The sequence below is a fragment of the Sorex araneus genome, chromosome 2 (assembly GCF_027595985.1).
Source record: "Sorex araneus isolate mSorAra2 chromosome 2, mSorAra2.pri, whole genome shotgun sequence".
NCBI classification, from domain to species: Eukaryota; Metazoa; Chordata; class Mammalia; order Eulipotyphla; family Soricidae; genus Sorex; species Sorex araneus.
In genome coordinates, this window is record NC_073303.1 from 339269652 (window position 1) to 339288022 (window position 18371).

The window sequence follows — 18371 nt, forward strand, 5'->3', positions numbered from 1 at the left end:
TCCTTAAATGTGGCCTCATTGTCCATAGAGTTCTTCTATAGTCAGATGACCAGGACTATGATGCCGCTTCCTGGAACCAGAGGATCTCTCCTCTCCAAAAGTCTTGAATTGCATGACATAGCTAGAAGCAGATACCCAGGGAGAAACCAAGCAAGGGATGTCAGGGATAACATCCTCATAGCCACACCGATTCCACAGGGAACATCAGTCACCTACTGTTCATAGTGTTTAAAGTTAGCTTCAGTGGCCCCACAGTGCCTGTAGTAGGCTAGTTTCAAATAAGATGAGAAAGTATAATAATAACGGTGGCTTCAACCATACTGTTCTCTCCAAAATCCATAACTGTGCATTCTCTTTCCCAGCTCTATGTGATTTTCACTTTATTAGTCAAGTCAGTCACTCACCCTGGCACTTGAGGATAAAGGACTTGATTTCCTGAGTCCAGAGTTTGGGAGAGTATTTGTCAATACACTTTTTCTTACCTCAACCTGATCTCTCATATAATTCCATCTCTCTCTCCTTCTCTATCCAATCTTCAAAAATAAGATCCCTCACATACCTGAATGTGTTACGCATAGCCTATGGAGACACCGTGGACTAGTATGACTAGCATAGGAACAGGAATCCCACAGATCTGTGTCAACTCTTACCACAATCAATTGCCTAAGATAAATCACCTAAGAACTACTAACATCTAAACTTCCTTACTTATATCACAAAGAATTTCTATTAAGAAAAAATACAATTGAACTTGACAAATAAAAAAAGATCTATTATCATTATTGAAACTTGCAATCCCGCTTTTTCATGTGCCTTTTAATTTTCAGCACTCTCCTCCTCGAGCTGTATTTAGTAAGTCTTCCAAGACAAACAAGACGATTCATCTCTAAATTTGATTTGACTAACTGTGGGTCATTGAATAATAGCAAAGTAGAGGTTCATGAGGACTCTATGTGTCCTCCATTTTTCATCTATAAAAATAAATTTCTAAATGGCAGGTGAAAAGAATTCATGGCAGAGTTCCTGGGGATAGCTCAGTGGCAACTCATGGCTTTGGAAGCATGAGGCCACAAGTTCAATCTCAGTGTCATCCGCATGCGCCAATGGGGCTCCTGGAGATTCTGTTCTATGGGATCTTGACATTGCAGCCAAGTGCACAGTTCCCAAGGCATAACAGCCAACTGCAGGGACAACACAGCAAAGCATATGCCTGACACTCCTTGCCTCCACCAGTCATCACAACAGTAACAGGAATGCAAGAGGGAAGAAGGAAAGAAAAAGAAAACAGTCATGGCATATATTTTTTTAGGGTAGAGCCAAGGATATAGTTCATATGGTAGAGTATGTACTAGTCCCTAAGTTCAATGTGCTCTACCTCATGGTCCAGAAAAACAGGGAGAGAAATGAGTCTGAAAAACTGACTCATTTCAAACTCCTGAAAATTATCATAATGAGAGAATCAACATGCGTCTTGACTGCAACCTATAGTTAAAAACACCAGATGAGTAAGTACTGACATGCAGGGTTTGAGATGGAGGGAAAAGAAATGCTTCATTCAAAAGACCCTTTCTAAGACCACTGACCTCATTCATGAGAGAGGAAAAGGATTATGTACAAGGGCATGAAACTTCAGCCACTTATGAATATTATGATTCTCAGCAATTCAACTCACCTCCATGTATGTGAAGATACAAAAGCACCTCCCAGCTTTCTATTTGTCTCACAGTTTGAGGCAGCAATAAAACAATTCAGACAATTTCTGGAAAAGCAAAAATGTGGGGCTGGAAAGAAAGTATAGGGGTTTAGGCTTTGCATATGGCTAACCCTGATCTGACCCTGAGCACCACATGGTTCCTCAGTATCTCTCAGTGCAGTCGAAAGGACCTCCAAGCACTACCAGGTGTCACCCTGGAGATCTCTAGCCCTGCCAAGGTGACAGGGGTAGGCCCAGTATTGCAGGGTCCACGCTGCACTTCAGCCCTCATCTCTCACATTAAATCAGAAGACCAACTGATCAATTTTTTTAAAAAAAACCTGTCTTCACCATATAACTGCTAGGTCCCTGAGCCCCACTACCGTGATCACCCTCAGTACCAGTTGTATCCAAACACTGATGTGAAAGCAGAATTCAGTGTAGCATTGCTAAAATATCCATTTTTTGTATACCAGACATCACAGATTACTATTCAACAAAATTACTGCTGTTCTTTGTCACCTAGTTTATTAAAATGGTTGCCCAGCTGATAATGTTCTGATTATTTGAGATGGGTTAAACAAGTAGGACATTTGAATACAGAACCACTAAACCTCTGAGAAAGAGACACTTATCCAGTTGAGAATTTATGTTACTAATTCGCTAATCACTAGTGGAGAAACAATACCATATTGGGGCTTTATCAGTTTGAATAGTTCGTATGAGATTATCCCATAAGGGATCATTTTCCTACAATATAAATGCAACAAGAAGCTTTAATAAATGTCTTCTGTGCTGATAGACTTAGATGATATGTCAATAAACATGCCACAGCAATACTAAGTGACTAAACCAAAGGAATAATTACATATATGTCTAATGTGAAAATCTACAGGGTTTAATTTCATAAAGGATTAAGAGAACACATACTGAGTTTTTTATCTAAACAGTTCATGTAAATGGACCATTGCTTTTGGCCTTTTAAACCACATAGAATTTCTAGAAAGGAAAATTTATAATTTAAATGATTGCTACAAATTATAACTGTTTTCCTTGCTTCTACAACCAATGAGTATTAATTGGGCACTTGTATTTTCCAAGCCACTGCCAGTAACTTTATTACCCATAACAGAAAACAAATATTTGTTGAATAGATGTAGAAAACACAAATACTCCCCAGGTTCCAAGAATTTCCATATCCATGTTCTTCAACCAAAACTCCCGGCTGGTCTAAGAATATTTATTTTAAAGTCAGCTTCTGAAATGAAAATCAAAGAACAACGAACTATTCACTTCTTGGAGGCTGGTAAATATAATTCAACAAACCTTCAAAAATCAAATGCTTCAGGAAGACTGCCAATGTAAGAAGAAAATACTTCCCCGTTAGAAGTCTTTAGACCACAACATCAGAATATAAAAGGAGCAAAGGAGAGCATAGCCTTCAGGATTTAACTTACTGGTTTCTTTATTTAACTACTTAACATTTTTTTGTGAAATAAATATTCATATGTATAAAAGTAAATAAAAAGGTAATAAAACTGAATGCAGATATAGTCTGACCAATAATTAGTGTAGCATTCATCTATAAACTAGTTAATTTCCATTATCATTTTTCATTTTGTGTTTGGGGTCCACACTTGGTGATGCACAGGGCCCACTCCCATTCCAGTGCTCAGGATTGTGTCACTGATGTCAACCAAAGTTATATGGTGTCAGGGAGTGAACGGAGGGATCCTGCATTCAAAGGCTGCATTCCTGTCTGATGAGCTTTCTCCCAGCCTTAATCAATATTTCTTCAATTTGCTCAAGCGTGCACCAGTAACGTCTTCATTGTGAGACTTGTTATTACTGTTTTTGGCATATGAAATCTGCCATGGGTAGCTTGCCAGGCTCTGTCGTGAGGGAGGGATACTCGGTAGCTTGCCAGGCTCTCCGAGAGGGAGGGACAGAGGAATTGAATCCAGGTCGGCTGCGTGCAAGGCAAACGCACTACCCGCTGTGCTATCGCTCCAGTCCAATAAATATTTATTTTAAATAATCAAAATATCTATCCAATCAAGACAAAATAGGCTTCTGTATCTAACCAGATTCTAATATCAAACAAGCAAGACCAAAACTACCACCTTTAAAGCTTCATCTGAACGAACAGGGTTTGAGTAAAGACAGAGGGGAATATATGTGAATATGACATGTTTCTGTTGTAGACGTATATACTAAAGTCACCTCTGCAAGGTTGGCTGAAAAAACACCTCTTATAGGAGTTCCCTGGAATACACATGCAAAAATGCATATTCTTGTGACCCAGATCTTAAAAGAGTAGGTGAGTCCTGGGAATCTCTAGAATTACAAGTTCCACCAGGTTGAATCTCAAGCACCCTAAGACTTGAAAACCCTGAGAGTTTGAAAACTTTTTTTAGACCTGAGTACCCGTCTATAAAAGGAAAGTTAAACAGGAGCTCATTCCTGTACTTGTTAATACAGATATGAGGAATTCAAAAGCATGGAAAAGAGCAAATCACATGCAGAATGATGTAATAGTCAATTTAAAAGGAAGTATAGTTAAAAACTGATCAATTCTATGTCAAAAGGATACTGCCTGATGTCACTAAATACCTGACAGGAAGTGAAATGACACATTCTCACAAGGAAAGCTGTTTTTTTCCGAGTGGGGCCTACGAGGCCAGACCTGGTTTAAAGATGCAGGACTTCAGTTGTGGACAGCTTAATATCATTCCTGACACAGTGTACTGTAGAAATGTGATTATTCCCATTGGGAAAAAATGTCTCAAAATCATTTTTTCCAAAATACCAACAAAGCAAGACACCCTTAAAAGGAACCTACTCTACACTGAAAGAGGAAAAAAATCATAGATCAAAGTATAAAGGTGTCAGTCCTGATTCTCTTGTAGCACTGTAGCACTGTCCTCCTGTTGTTCATTGATTCGCTTGAGCGGGCACCAGTAATGTCTCCATTGTGAGATTTATTGTTACTGTTTTAGGCATATCAATTACACCACAGGTAGCTTGCTAGGCTCTGCCCTGCGGGCATGATACTCTCAACTTTCTAATGGCATAACTGACATTAAAGTCCAATCTGAAATTCAGATTCTGAAACAGAGAGGTTTCATTAGATATGTCCATTGTCCATTCTCAGAAAGAGATCACTTTTATCTCTGAATAAAATCTGATTCTTGAATTTTTGAAGGAAAACTCATTTTGAGTAGGAATCTGAAGCAGAACTAAGGGATCTTACTACCCATCTATTTATAAATTCATATATCTGAAATAGGTCTTTTCTCCCCTGCCTGACATTAAGACATTCTATTTTAAGAATAGTCCAGGCCATAAGTTGAAATATAGTGTTAACATATGTCCTAAAGTTGCTATAAGCTGAAACTCAATGATTTAAGAAGAATGTGTGTGTGTGCATGTATTCGTATTAGGCTCAACATCCGTTTCTTACACTACCTAAAACTTACAGATGTGATCATGTATTCCTTTGTTCAAATGAGAAATTATGTAAGGTCTAAGCTTGATTCCTGTTACTATTATGTATTCTAGTCATCACTGAGGTCTTCCTGATAGTGCTGATGCCTTGGAGAAAATAAAAATCAAATTACAGGTCCAACATTTGAGTTCAAAAATCAATTTTACAAGTGGAAGATGGCAAGCAGTTCATCTGAAAAATACCCAAGAGTTTTCATTAACCACAATCTTAGCAGGAGCCAACAGAATGATTCAGTTGTAAACAATGCCAATTCCACCTTAAGGTGACTTGGAAAGAAGTGCCACATTCACATCAAAGGCAAAGAGAAGACCTGTGCAGTGTGGGCAAGTCACAGATGATTGAAGTTCAACTAAGGAGGGAGCCTTCCTTTCCTCTGTATGAAGCCAAATGTTCAGAACCACTGAAGGAGTCCTTTGATGTTGAGCTGAGAAGATTTAAGGAGCTCGGGTGATTGTGCTGAGGCATCTGACGATCTCTAAATATGTTCCTACGGGAGGGATTTTGCCTGCCTTGTTGACCACCGTTGCCTTATTCCTTGAAAAAGGCCTGGCGTATGACAGATGCTCAAACATTCTCGTTGAATGAAAAACGATGAAATGAATGATTTCAGAGCATTAGAGAATATACTTGCTGTGTATGGTGCCAAAAGATGAAACAGACATCAGTGGGTAAAAAATTTAGGAACATATGCTTCAGCTAAACTTTTTAAGAAATAGCTTTTTAACAGTGAGAGCTCTCCAAAGATGAAGCAGACTCTGTAAGGGAGTGTGCCCCGCCTGGTGAGGGGGGAGGCAGCGGCACTGGTATTCTTGCAGAAACTGGATAACCATCTGTCAAGGATTCTACAGCAAGGAAAATGCTGTTTACATCATCCAACACCACGAGGGCTTTTCATTTTTATTCTATCTGCCATTTCTATGAGAAAACCTTCTGCTGACATAAAATCATCAGGCTAACATGAGGAAATTTAAACCATGTTAGGAGTGACTCAACAAAATATATTGAGTAGTTCCCCAATGCAGGTACATTAAAACATCTGGGGAACCATTTGTAAACAGAGGCCTAAGTTCTACTTGATCTCATTTCTTGAGCCTACTCCATGGTATTGTCCTAGTAATGATCTCCTCTCTGTATCAGCCCTTTTTCCCTGGCTACCAGAGTTTTGCTAATACCATGAAAACATCTTACTCCCACTTTGGGAAAATACTCTCAACTGATTGCACAGCCCTCTCTATAGATGACCCATTTCTCTTACTTTTGAAAGAAAACTTATTTTTCATCCGGAGTCTCCCATTGAACTTACTGTTGAACGCACTCAAATTGTATAATAATAATATAATAAATTCTCAGTCACCTCCATATTGCATCATTATGGTGAATTCTCAGTTCCCAATGGGCTGACTTTTATTTTATTTTTTATTTTTTTGGTTTTTGGGTCACACCTGGCAACACACAGCTGTTACTCTTGGCTCATGCACTCAGGAATTACCCCTGGCCCTGCTCAGGGGACCATATGTGATGCTGTGAATTGAACCCAGGCCGGCCGCGTGCAAGGCAAACACCCTATCCACTGTGCTATAACTCCAGCCCCATGGACTGACTTTTATTCATTTTGTCATCTTGACTTCATAATGCTGAGTTAACACAAAATTTATTTAATTATACTCAGGTCTTTAGCAATTTTGCATGGTAAAAAAGATTTACTTACTTCTTACATATGTCGACTCCTCATTTGTAGCCTGGCCATTACAATGAATTCCAAAGTCATATCTAAGTCTTCTTGATATCCCTGCTATTCATCTCCATGGACTTAAGCCACAAATCTGTGCTGCCCCAACTATTAACATCCTTTCCCACGGCCAAACATCTTTAACTCTTCTCTTTATGCATCATCTGCCTAATCATCAAACCTTCTCTGCATGGGAACATATTCAGAGAATAAGACCCATACCATTTAACAATGAACTCAAAAAGGGTCAATGAATTAAATCTACGAACAAAAGTTATAAAACACTTAGAAGAAAACATAGAGATAAATCCCTATAAGCTTGAATTTAATCAATGGATTCCTAGATAAGGCAACAAAAGAGCAAAAGAAAAACAGAAAAATCTGACTTCACTAAATTTTAACTTTTGTGCATCAAAGAAGTTATTAAGAAAGTGAAAACCCACCTATAGAATGGGAGAAGATAAATATAAATCATCTATTTGGTAAGGGTCTAGTACCCAGAATGTATAAAGAATTCTTAGAAATCAAAAGCAACAAGGAAAAATTTAAATTTGAAAATGGTTGACATAAGTAAACACATCTTCGAAGAAGGTATCAAATTATACATGTTAAAAGGTATTCATATGACCAGTCATTAGGGGAATGAAATCTAACCCACAGAGGACCACCATTCCACATCGCCTAGGATGACTCTAATTGAATAAAAGAAGTGTTGATGAGATGCAAAAATAACAAAACCCATGTGAACAGCTAGTGAAAATATGAAATGGTTCCACTATCACTGAAAAGTTCAACACTTCCTCAAAAACTTGAACACAAAACTACCACATGAACCCAGGATCCCACACTGATACGTATGTACAACATAATTACAGAAAGGTACTCAAAAAGTAAGTTTATACTGACATGTATATCAAAACAAAGAAGTCCAAAGGGTTACTGTGTTTGGCATATCAAATATGCCATGGGGAGCTTGCCAGGCTCCTCCATGCTCTGGAATACTCTCGGGAGCTTGCCGTGCTCTAAAGAGTAAAACATCCAAAATGTCCATCTAGTCAGTAAAAAACTTATGATTAAGTATATAATGGAGTATATATGCATTCCTATATTTCTGTCCCACAAAATGATGCATTGATACAATGATGTATTGATACATATTGCTATATGGATAAATATCCAAAATATTTTGCTAAGTGAAGAACTTAGATATAACAGGTTTATGAAAATAAGAGTACAGAGGAAGAAGGAAAGAAGGAAAAATTGCTTCGTAGGTCAAGAGGTTTCACTTTGAAGTAGAATAGGTTTGAAACTGACAGAGGTTCTGATCACATATCCCTGTAGTACTGTAGCACTGTCCTCCTGCTGTTCATCGATTTGCTCAAGCAGGCACCAGTAACGTCTCCACTGTGAGACTTGTTATTACTGTTTTTGGCATAGTGAATATGCCATGGGTAGCTTGCCAGGCTCTGTCCTGCGGGCAGGATACTCTCAGTAGCTCGCCGGGCTCTCCCAGAGGGGTGGAGGAATCGAACTCGGGTGGGCGGAGTCCAAGTCAAATGCCCTACTGCTGTGCTATCACTCCAGCACACATCCCTGTAAATACCATAAAAGATGTTCATGTGGGTCAGAGTTACAGTACAGTAGGTAAGGCACTTCCCTTGCATGTAGTTAGCATAAATTCAACCCCCAGAACAACATATGGTTCCCAGAGCCTGCCAAGAGTAATCCCTGAGCATAAAGGCAGGAGTAAGCCCTGAGCACAGTTGGACATGGCACCCAAACCGAATAATCTAAGGAAAATAAAATGGCTGGTTTCATTTCATATAAATTTCACTTCAAAACCTTTAAAAAAATATATGCGGAATCCAACAGCTTCATCTTCCACTGCTGTTCCCTGGTCCAAGCCACCATCTTACATCATGCACATTCTGACCAGCCTTCTCACTTGCCCTCCTTCGCCCCTCTTTCTCCTTTGTCTATTCTTAGTCCAACAACCAGAATGATACTATTTTGTGAGTCAGGTCATGCTTTGCCTTTGCTGAAAGCCCTCCAGTAGTTTCAAACTATACATAGCTCCAAAACTAAAGTCTGTGCGGTGGTCTGCAACACCCTACAAAGGAGTTCATCAATCCTGATCTCATCATGCGACATCTTTTTCTCTCTCGTTCCTCTATGGTCCCATAAGTTCCTTGCATCTCCTTTACTATTTCACCCAGATTCCTGCTCTTGGACCCTGCACTTGCTGTGTGCTCTGGATTGAATATCCCCCCGCCCCTCAGATATACTGAACTCCCAGATCATCTCCAACATCAGTTCTTATGCAAACAGCACCAATGCAACAATATCTCCCCTAATGAGCCTACTGAAGTTGCATTACCATGTTTTTCAAATTTACCTCTGCTTAATTTTTCTACACATTTTTTTGTCTGATATATTGTACACTTCACTTATTTGCTAGATACACGTTCTACTCCTTACTTTATGTTTATTCTTTAAGATCCATAAGGGATATAGAGAAAAGGGCTCTCTGATTTTAAAGAGACAGATATTAAAACATTTTTTTTGCAATTGTTTGTAAATATATTTGCATGTGTGGCAGATATAAAACAGTGACTTGATTTCTTGAATGCAGATCTGGGTACTACATTGTGAAGGAACAGACATCAGTTAATCCAAATTACTAAAGGCCTTGAATCACTGCCAAAGGACTTTGAAAATAAAAGTGGCCACCCAAATGGCCACTTTTAAGTTCTCTGTGCTGCATTAAATCTAGAGTTTAGATTTAAATCTAAATCTAGAGTAATAAAAATATACACAATGATTCCATATATTTGATCCTAAATAATAGGATGAAAATAGGGATGTAATACTCTAGCTTCTATAATCCCATTATATACTTAATTGCTCTCCAAAACAAAAATACTTACTCATAAACCATACATACACACAAAAAAAAAATCACACGCAAATTCTCCATCCCTCAGAACCTAAGTATTTCATTTTTTTTAGGTAATCCATAATAAAAAAGAACAATTTCAGTAATTCAGCACCATTTCCCACAATCAACTGTAAGTTGTTAAAGTGTAAAGATCTTGCTGACTTTATAAGCAAGATGTTTACAGGCTATTTTCAATTATCTTACAATATTTATTCATTAACTAGCAAAATTATTTTTCAAAATTAAAAAAGTAAATTTAAGCAAAACCAATTAACCTCTAAAACAACAAAACGGCTTAAAATTTGCACAGCTTCCCAAATAATTAACATTTATCACATAGAATTTGTCATGTTACTGAGAAAGTAGTGATGCTGTATAGTTTCAGTAAACTCATAAAAATATTTCAGTACTGTCATTTGAAGATACCATACTGCAGCTTCCTCTAAGTATGCTAATGTGGACAAGCCTCAATCAGGCAGCAAACTAATCTAAATAAAATTCCATCTAGTAGAAAATAATCATCATGAGATGCCCGGAGCTAGTGAGTATGAATGGATTACTGAAAATATTCATGGTAATTGCAGGTTGCTATTTACGTTAACCAAAGTTGGAGGGCTTTACTTAGTGAAATGCCTAAGCACGCAGACCATCAGTGAAAACACACAATAAAATCACTCTTGACATCCACACTCAACACAGTCCAAATTTCCTTCTGCAATGTCACAGTGTGGTTGTTATTTCATGGTGTCAGATACACTGCTGGTGACAGAATGAAAATTTATGATTGCAGTTATTTTATTTTCAAGTAATGTGTGACCACAAGAGTTTTTTCTCGTTTGATGGAGTGTAAGTTACAGATTACACACTATTATCTTCCAGTCCCTAAATGTTTCTGCTTATAAACAGACATGTGCAAGAATGCTAACAGTGACAACAATTGGAAATCATTTTTAATTATAGGTAATATTTACCTTACGATCACAAATTCCTGTATTTGTTTGGTAACACATAAACTAAAGCGCATGATGTTAAGTGGGGGAATAAAGAGGACTCGCTTGAAGATAAATTGGCTACAAGACCCTTGGACATTTAGGTTAGCTATATTTGCTCTCACTCTTCTCTGGAATATAACATTATGCTTTGTAATCATCAGAAGTACATTAGGAATCTGGAAACCTGAGTTCTAATTCCAGATTTGCAGCTAACAATCTAAGGAGCTGTATAATCATGGAGGAAAGCCTATAATCTCTCTGAGCTCCAATTTGACTATCTGAAAAATGAGGGGGTTGGTAATAAATGCTTTTAAAACAGAATAGAAAAACCCAAGGTAAAAATGACTGTCATACTTATTAAAGTTGATCCTAATGTATAAAGGCAAACACAGAGAACACCACAGGATCAAAAGGAAAGTATGTCACCTGCAGGGAAATAGCAACATAAAAAACATCATAAAATTAAGTATTAGTAAGGATCTAGAAAAGAACCAACGTACTTTCAGCCCTATTAAAAAAAAAAAGTCCTACAAAAATGAAAAAAAAAAACAGTCATATACTGTACTCTCTTTGGCCTAGTAATCCTATTTTTAAACATAAACTCCCAAATAAAATATCCATAAAGAACAATTAGTTAAAAAGGAAGAGAGGAATCTCCATAGGAGCACTAAATGTGAGAGAGAAATTTAAAACAACCTGTAAGTTCAAAGATAGAGGCAAAATCTGGGGTTGCTAAAATAAGATGCAACAGAAACCATTTCCTCGAATTGGAAATATTCAATAAGATATAACATGAAATATAAAGGCTAGTCACAAAATATAGTTGTCCATTCTATGACTTTAATGAGAGAAACTGGAGTACCGTAAGAAGCTTGGTGCATTTCATTCTTTAAAACTCATTACAACAGCAAAACATGTTGTTGAGGATTGAGCAGAGAGAAATGTGTTCAAATTGTAATTCACATTTTGCATTTGATGCTTCTACACAGATTTCTCAAAAATTACCAATAAAACATTTTATCTATTTTTAGTGCTTAATATTTTTTCCATTATCTTCACAAATACTGTATTGCTTTAAAAACTAAAAGCATTATGGTATTCGTACACCAAAAGGTTGATGTTTTGATCAAGGTCTCAAGCGCCAGAGTTCATTCTATAATTTAGTGAAATCATTTCGAGATATATTGTTGGACTCTTGATTTTCTCTTTCCAAATGTCATCAACAAGAAATTAAAGAAAGTGTCAAGAGACAGGAGTTAAAATTTCAACAGGCTTTCCCACTAAAAACTTTAATATGGTAGAACTTGCTATGAGGCAAATACCACAGAAAACTCTTTTTCTATCACATATGTTCAATTGCTTCTTTCTTTACTGTAAGTCACAAAACCAAGGCAAAAGTTATCACTCTAGCAATAGAGCCCTTTGAGTATTGTATATTTGGTAAATGAACTTATTGCAGCATACAGAATTCATGAATATAATTAAGGCATGGAAATTAAACTCAGTGTACAGATACAGATTTGGATTGTCATTCCATTGAAAACTCTAAAAAGCAAAAATATATAAATCTTTAGAGTAACTATTCTCCAAAGGAAATATAACTGGTGACAGTTATAAAAGTTGTAGAAAGAAATTTTGATAGTTTTTACTCTTTTTATTCTTGTAAAAAGAAATTTTATTACTTCACCCAAAAAAAAAACAAGCAAATTCTCTTCCTTAAATAAATGATTGGGTGGATGGATTTTAACTAAGAAATAGGTTGTACTCTAGTTACCCTATGTATCATTTAACATATTCTTGCGTATAAATACGTTCCAGAACATAAACTATGAATAATAAAGAAAAAAGTAATGGTGTGTCATAAAAAATAAGGTTTTAAAGAAAGCTAACAGATAAAAATAATACAACTGAGCACATCAAATCTATAGACATACTAGCAGACACTATCACACACTTCTCAGTGTGGCTAGAGCCCAAAGTCAAAAGTATTTTCCATCTTTCACATTTACAATTCCAGAAAAATCCTGTTTCTAGATTATACCAAAAGTTCTCTGGCAAGCAGTTATGCTCAATATCTTCTATCAGAGGCACTATCTAATAAGTAGAAACCAGGCTTCCATGTTTTAAAATTATTCAACATGCTAACAAATTTCATCTTAAATCAATGATCTCTAGTTACAGACCATGTGTTTATTTCTAACCAACAAATTATAACAAGCTTTTTAAGAGTAGAAGCTAAAAAAATTAATTTTCCATTTAAAAATAACTCTCAAAAGCAAATTTCGAAAATGCAAACAATTCTGGGATCAGGAGATAGCTAGCTTAAAGGGTAGCAATGCACCTTGCATGCCCCAAGTTGAATCCCTGGCACAATATTCCCTCTGCCAACACTGCCAGGTCTAGCACTGTTGACTGCCAAGTACCACTGGGTGTGGTCCTGGTGGTCCCTGAGATCTAAATAGTCAGGTCCCTCAGCACCATAGAGAATCATCCCACAAAATCAAACAAAGCAAAATAAACCAAGGATTGAACAGATTCCACTGATAACTTTTATCTATGTGAATTGCTAAACAGAGTTCTAACAACATTTTCACTATTTAAATACTATTTACAAATGGCAAATGTCCTAGGATTCCACATAATAATTTACAAATTTGAAGAAAACAACAAAGGTGGCTAATTCTAAGATGCATGATAAGCTAAGCAAAACCTACACATTTTTGTTTTACGGAACCTTTGTGATGTCTATGATAACCAGGCAGATGAGACAGCACTTCAACGTGGAAACAGACTGATTTAAGCATTCATCCATCAAAATATCATGTTATGAGGCAAGGATCAGAGTATGTCTTTTGTTTTAATTTAGCTTCAAAATAATCAGGTGTTAATAAATCACAATCAGAGAGAAGTGAAAATAAAATGATCTTCTGCCCCAAAGAAACTCAGTACCCAAGAGGCTATTTTATTTCAAAGTTCTCTGCTCTGGTATTCTTAAGCATTGTAGCATTATGGCTTGTCAGTGCTGCAGAGACACTTCAATTAAGGCTGTGTGGTAGAGCTCTGTGTAAATTAATTTGTTGAGGTTGCACAGATTCTCTAAAAGCAGCTCTCTAAAACAGTCTTGGAGATAGGCACAATTTGCAGGGGGAAAGCATTTAAATACAACTTACTAATCAATTCTTCTTGCTTTCACATTTCAATGACATTTCATGTAATGATAAATAAGCCCATGAAAATACTACTAACCAAAAGATTGTGTTTGCTTTCGATTAGAGATAAAGGAAAGGACTTCCAGGCTTGCCTTTGATATTCAAGTTTTAGCTCAAATTCTGCCTATACTTATTGGCAATAACTTTCACAATAATTAAAATGAACTTAATTCACAAGAAGATGGGAATATATTTGAAATTTACATATTCACAACTAATCTACCTAGGAATTTCTATTAACATATAGAATACAGATTTTTGTGCTCCTGCATCAGGACTTCACTGTTCATCTGCTCATTACAATTTAAATTTTATAGATCATCTTATTTTGTTAAAGATTTATTTCCTTTTTTAATTCAAAAATACTATGTCAAATTGGGGGCCCGATTTCTCAAAAACCATTAGAATGTTTCACAGAATGTTTCATAAATATTATGAAAGTAAGCAAAATGTATGTAGAAAAACTATAAATTAGTTATGTAGTGGTTTTAATGTAAATTTAAAAAAGAAGCAATCTTAAGTTTTGAAGAGATCAGGAGCCTTCCAATTATGTACATAAGAGATTCATGAGCTCTTCAGTAATCCTAAAATAAAGTCCCTACAGTCTCATTATAGTGATTGTGAAAAATTCATACTTGTTATACAGTAGAGATGATTTAGGGACTTTTTAATGGCTAATTTGTTTCAAGAGCAGAGACAGTGTATGTATAAATATATCTTTTGAGATGGTACCATTGAGAAGAGGCTGTCCTTCATGCACATTCTGCGATAAGACTGCACTGTAAACATCTTCAGGAAATCCAGTCTTGCATAATGCGATTTCACCAGAAGCCTCTACAGATGCCTGCAACACAAGAAAAAAAAAAAAAAGAAATGTGTGCAATGATTGCTACCTCCTTCAGCTGAGAAACATTCCACTTGGCATAAAGCCTCATTTTCCAACTATCTTCTACAAACAACTACCCTTTGTTTCCTAATGGCTACAATTAGAATGGAGGGGGCAAGGGGTTAATCTTTTAGATAACTGGAGTATAAGAAACAAATCCCACTTGTCCTGTCCAGTAAAGTCTAAATAATACATTCCAGGCTCTTCCAAAGACTGAACATTTCCATTAAAATGGTCATTGCTGATGGGGAAAAAAAAATAAAACATCAAGTGGACGTAGGAGCAGGAGAGAGTCCCGTAGTATTCACACTCCATAAATTACCAGCACGAAAACTTTGCAAGAAAAAAATACACATTCAAGTATATTATTTTTTTTTACTCTCGTATAATTCTTAGACTATGGAGTTTATTTCAATGATGCTTATATCATCTGCAAAATAGAAAAATGATTTCAATATACTGATTCCAAAGTAAGGAGCATTGTATTCCAAGTAAAACCAATCAACCAACAGTATACATGTCTAATTTGAAGGGCAGGATTCATTAAAAATACAAAGAGGGCTGGAAAGATAGGTCAAGAGGCTGAAGGCATGCTTGGCTTGCCAGAGACCCGGGTTCCACCACGGCACTGCACGGTTCCCCTTGCCCCAGCCCCAACCACCGATGGGCACAGCCCTGAGCACAGAGTCTATGACAGCCCCCAAGTACTGCTGGGCATGCCTACCAGCCAAACACATATTGACATATATCAGTAAAATACTTAAAGTGAGAAAGTAACTGATTCTACAATCAATCACTCAATCATCACAGTTAACTATTCAGTATGTTAAAATTCAGTCATACCAAGTGCTAGTTTGTTACACTACTTTGTTTAGCCCTCTGATATTATTTTTTTTAATTTATTTATTTTTAATTAGAGAATCACCGTGAGGGTACAGTTACAGATTTATACACTTTTGTGCTTATACTTCCCTCATACAAAGTTCGGGAACCCATCCCTTCACCAGTGCCCATTCTCCACCACCCGTAAACCCAGCGTCCCTCCCACCCTCCCCAATCCCATCTCCCCCCCACCCCACCCTGCCACTGTGGCAGGGCATTCCCTTCTGTTCTCTCTAATTAGCTGTTGTGGTTTGCAATAAAGGTGTTGAGTGGCCGCTGTGCTCAGTCTCTAGCCCTCATTCAGCCCGCAACTCCCTTCCCCCACATGGCCTTCAACTACAATGTAGTTGGTGATCGCTTCTCTGAGTTGCCCTTTCCCCGGAACGTGAGGCCAGCCTCGAAGCCATGGAGTCAACCTCCTGGTACTTATTTCTACAGTTCTTGGGTGTTAGTCTCCCACTCTGTTATTCTATATACCATAGATGAGTGCAATCTTTCTATGTCTGTCTCTCTCTTTCTGACTCATTTCACTCAGCATGAAACTTTTCATGCCCATCCACTTAACTACAAAATTCTTGACCTCCTTTTTTCTAACAGCTGCATAGTATTCCATTGTATAGATGTACCAAAGTTTCCTCAACCAGTCATCCGTTCTGGGGCATTCGGGTTTTTTCCAGATTCTGGCTATTGTAAACAGTGCTGCGATGAACATACATGTGCAGATGTTGTTTCGATTGTACTTTTTTTCCTCTCTGGGATATATTCCCAGCAGTGGTATTGCTGGGTCAAATGGGAATTCAATATCTAATTTTTTGAGAATCGTCCAAATTGTTTTCCAGAAGTAGCCCTCTGATATTATTATAGAATGGTAACTCCTCAGTATAGCCTCATAACATTCACATATGCTCCAACTAAATTATCTCTTTAGTGATTCAAGTATTCAGATTAATTATTGGAAGCTGCTAATCTGTTGATGGGGATAGAAAATGGAAGAATGGACTGAGGCTACCCACAAGAGAAACTCTGGCAGCTAGGATGAGAACTGTGCTCTGTAAGAAGGCTCAGACATTGAGAGAAGCCCCGGAAGCAGACTTCAGAATCCTGAGCCCAGCCCTACAGTATGCTGTCACAATTTAACTACCTGGATTGCGCAAATAAAAGTGTTGCAACTTAAGTTGCAAAATGCAGACAAATCCAATACTTGAACTATTCTTTTGGATCTGAGAAAAGGAAGTAAAATCTGAATTCCTTAGATAGCATATGATTTAATCTCCACGAAGTATGAGGAGGAATGATGAGATATTAGGTCACTCTAATGAGTTAGCAAATGGTGGTAAACCTATTAATGTTTAAGACAGGATTTTGGAATCAAGGACAGTGCCACCAGTACTTTTATATAGGTGTCAGTTAAACTGGAGTGTAGTTTGGACCCTTGTAAAAAAATGAGTATTTTTTTTGCACAGTTGCCAAATGTTTACCCCAGCAGGGTTACAACCGTGGGAATGGTTGTAACCCTGCTGGGGTAATGGTGATTACCTAACACCAGCAATGGGAGAAAGAATCAGCTGATCAATGTCCCTATCAGTGAATGGAACATTCAACAACATGAAAGGGAAAAAAATTTTAGATATATTTACATCTCAAAATAACAAAAAGTCAGTTTCTTTAAGTTTTATGTAAGATTGAAGGAGAAATAAATTACAAATAAACCTAGGCAAGCCTATTATTTCAATTAATTTCGGAAATCTATGCAACATTCCAAATTCAGTTTGGATTCATATCACAATGTAGCATGAATCCTGCAAATAAAGATAAATATGAAGCATGATTGATGGTGCGGCTTATTTAAGGTTTAAATATAATAAAAAGTTTCATACATAACAAGTATGTAGTCAGAACAGAAATATACAAGGTAGTGGTAATAAATTTAGGATAGTGGCAACCCTGGGGAAGAAAACACAAGAAAAGTGTCAGGAGGATTACACAGGTAGCTGGCATCTTATTTGCAACAATTCATTCCTTTCAAAAAGAATCATAAAGCAGACAGTAAAATGTAAAGATGGAGCCAGAAAAACAGTGCAGGGGTTAAGGGACACAAGTTACAAGCACCAAACCTGTTGGATCCTGGTAGTACATATGAACCCCCGAGCTCAACCAAGAGTAATCTTTTGTAGAATGAGCAGTGAGTCACCCGCAACGAAGTGGAAATTTAACAGAAATTAAACACCAGGTGCTGAACGCAGGATGTGAAAATCCAGAGAAAGATAAAAACAGATCTACTTTAGCTATGGAAGTGAGCAAACATATATAGTCCTTGGCCTCAAAGTCTAAAAAATAAGGAACTGTATCTTGGGGGGAAAAAGGTAGACACAACATCTGAAGGAGGCCCCACTAGAACTGGGATGTCAGTCCAGGCGAACCCAGATAATAGGGAAATGGGTCAAGGACCAGCATTAAGGATCAAAAGTTTCATCTGTAAGCACCGGTGTGTCACTTCTCATCAGCCACCCACTTTATAAGACTGATATTAAAGA

At 37.2% G+C, this 18371-nt stretch overlaps 1 protein-coding gene across 1 annotated transcript in view; it reads right to left on the reverse strand.

Moving 5' to 3' along the window:
• The window catches only part of CDH2 (cadherin 2), a 239958-nt gene that overhangs the window by 187243 nt on the left and 34344 nt on the right, over positions 1 to 18371 (reverse strand). The window contains exon 2 of the mRNA XM_055127782.1: positions 14802 to 14913. Coding sequence (XP_054983757.1) covers positions 14802 to 14913 — 112 coding nt within the window. The remainder of the gene's footprint in view (positions 1 to 14801; positions 14914 to 18371) is intronic.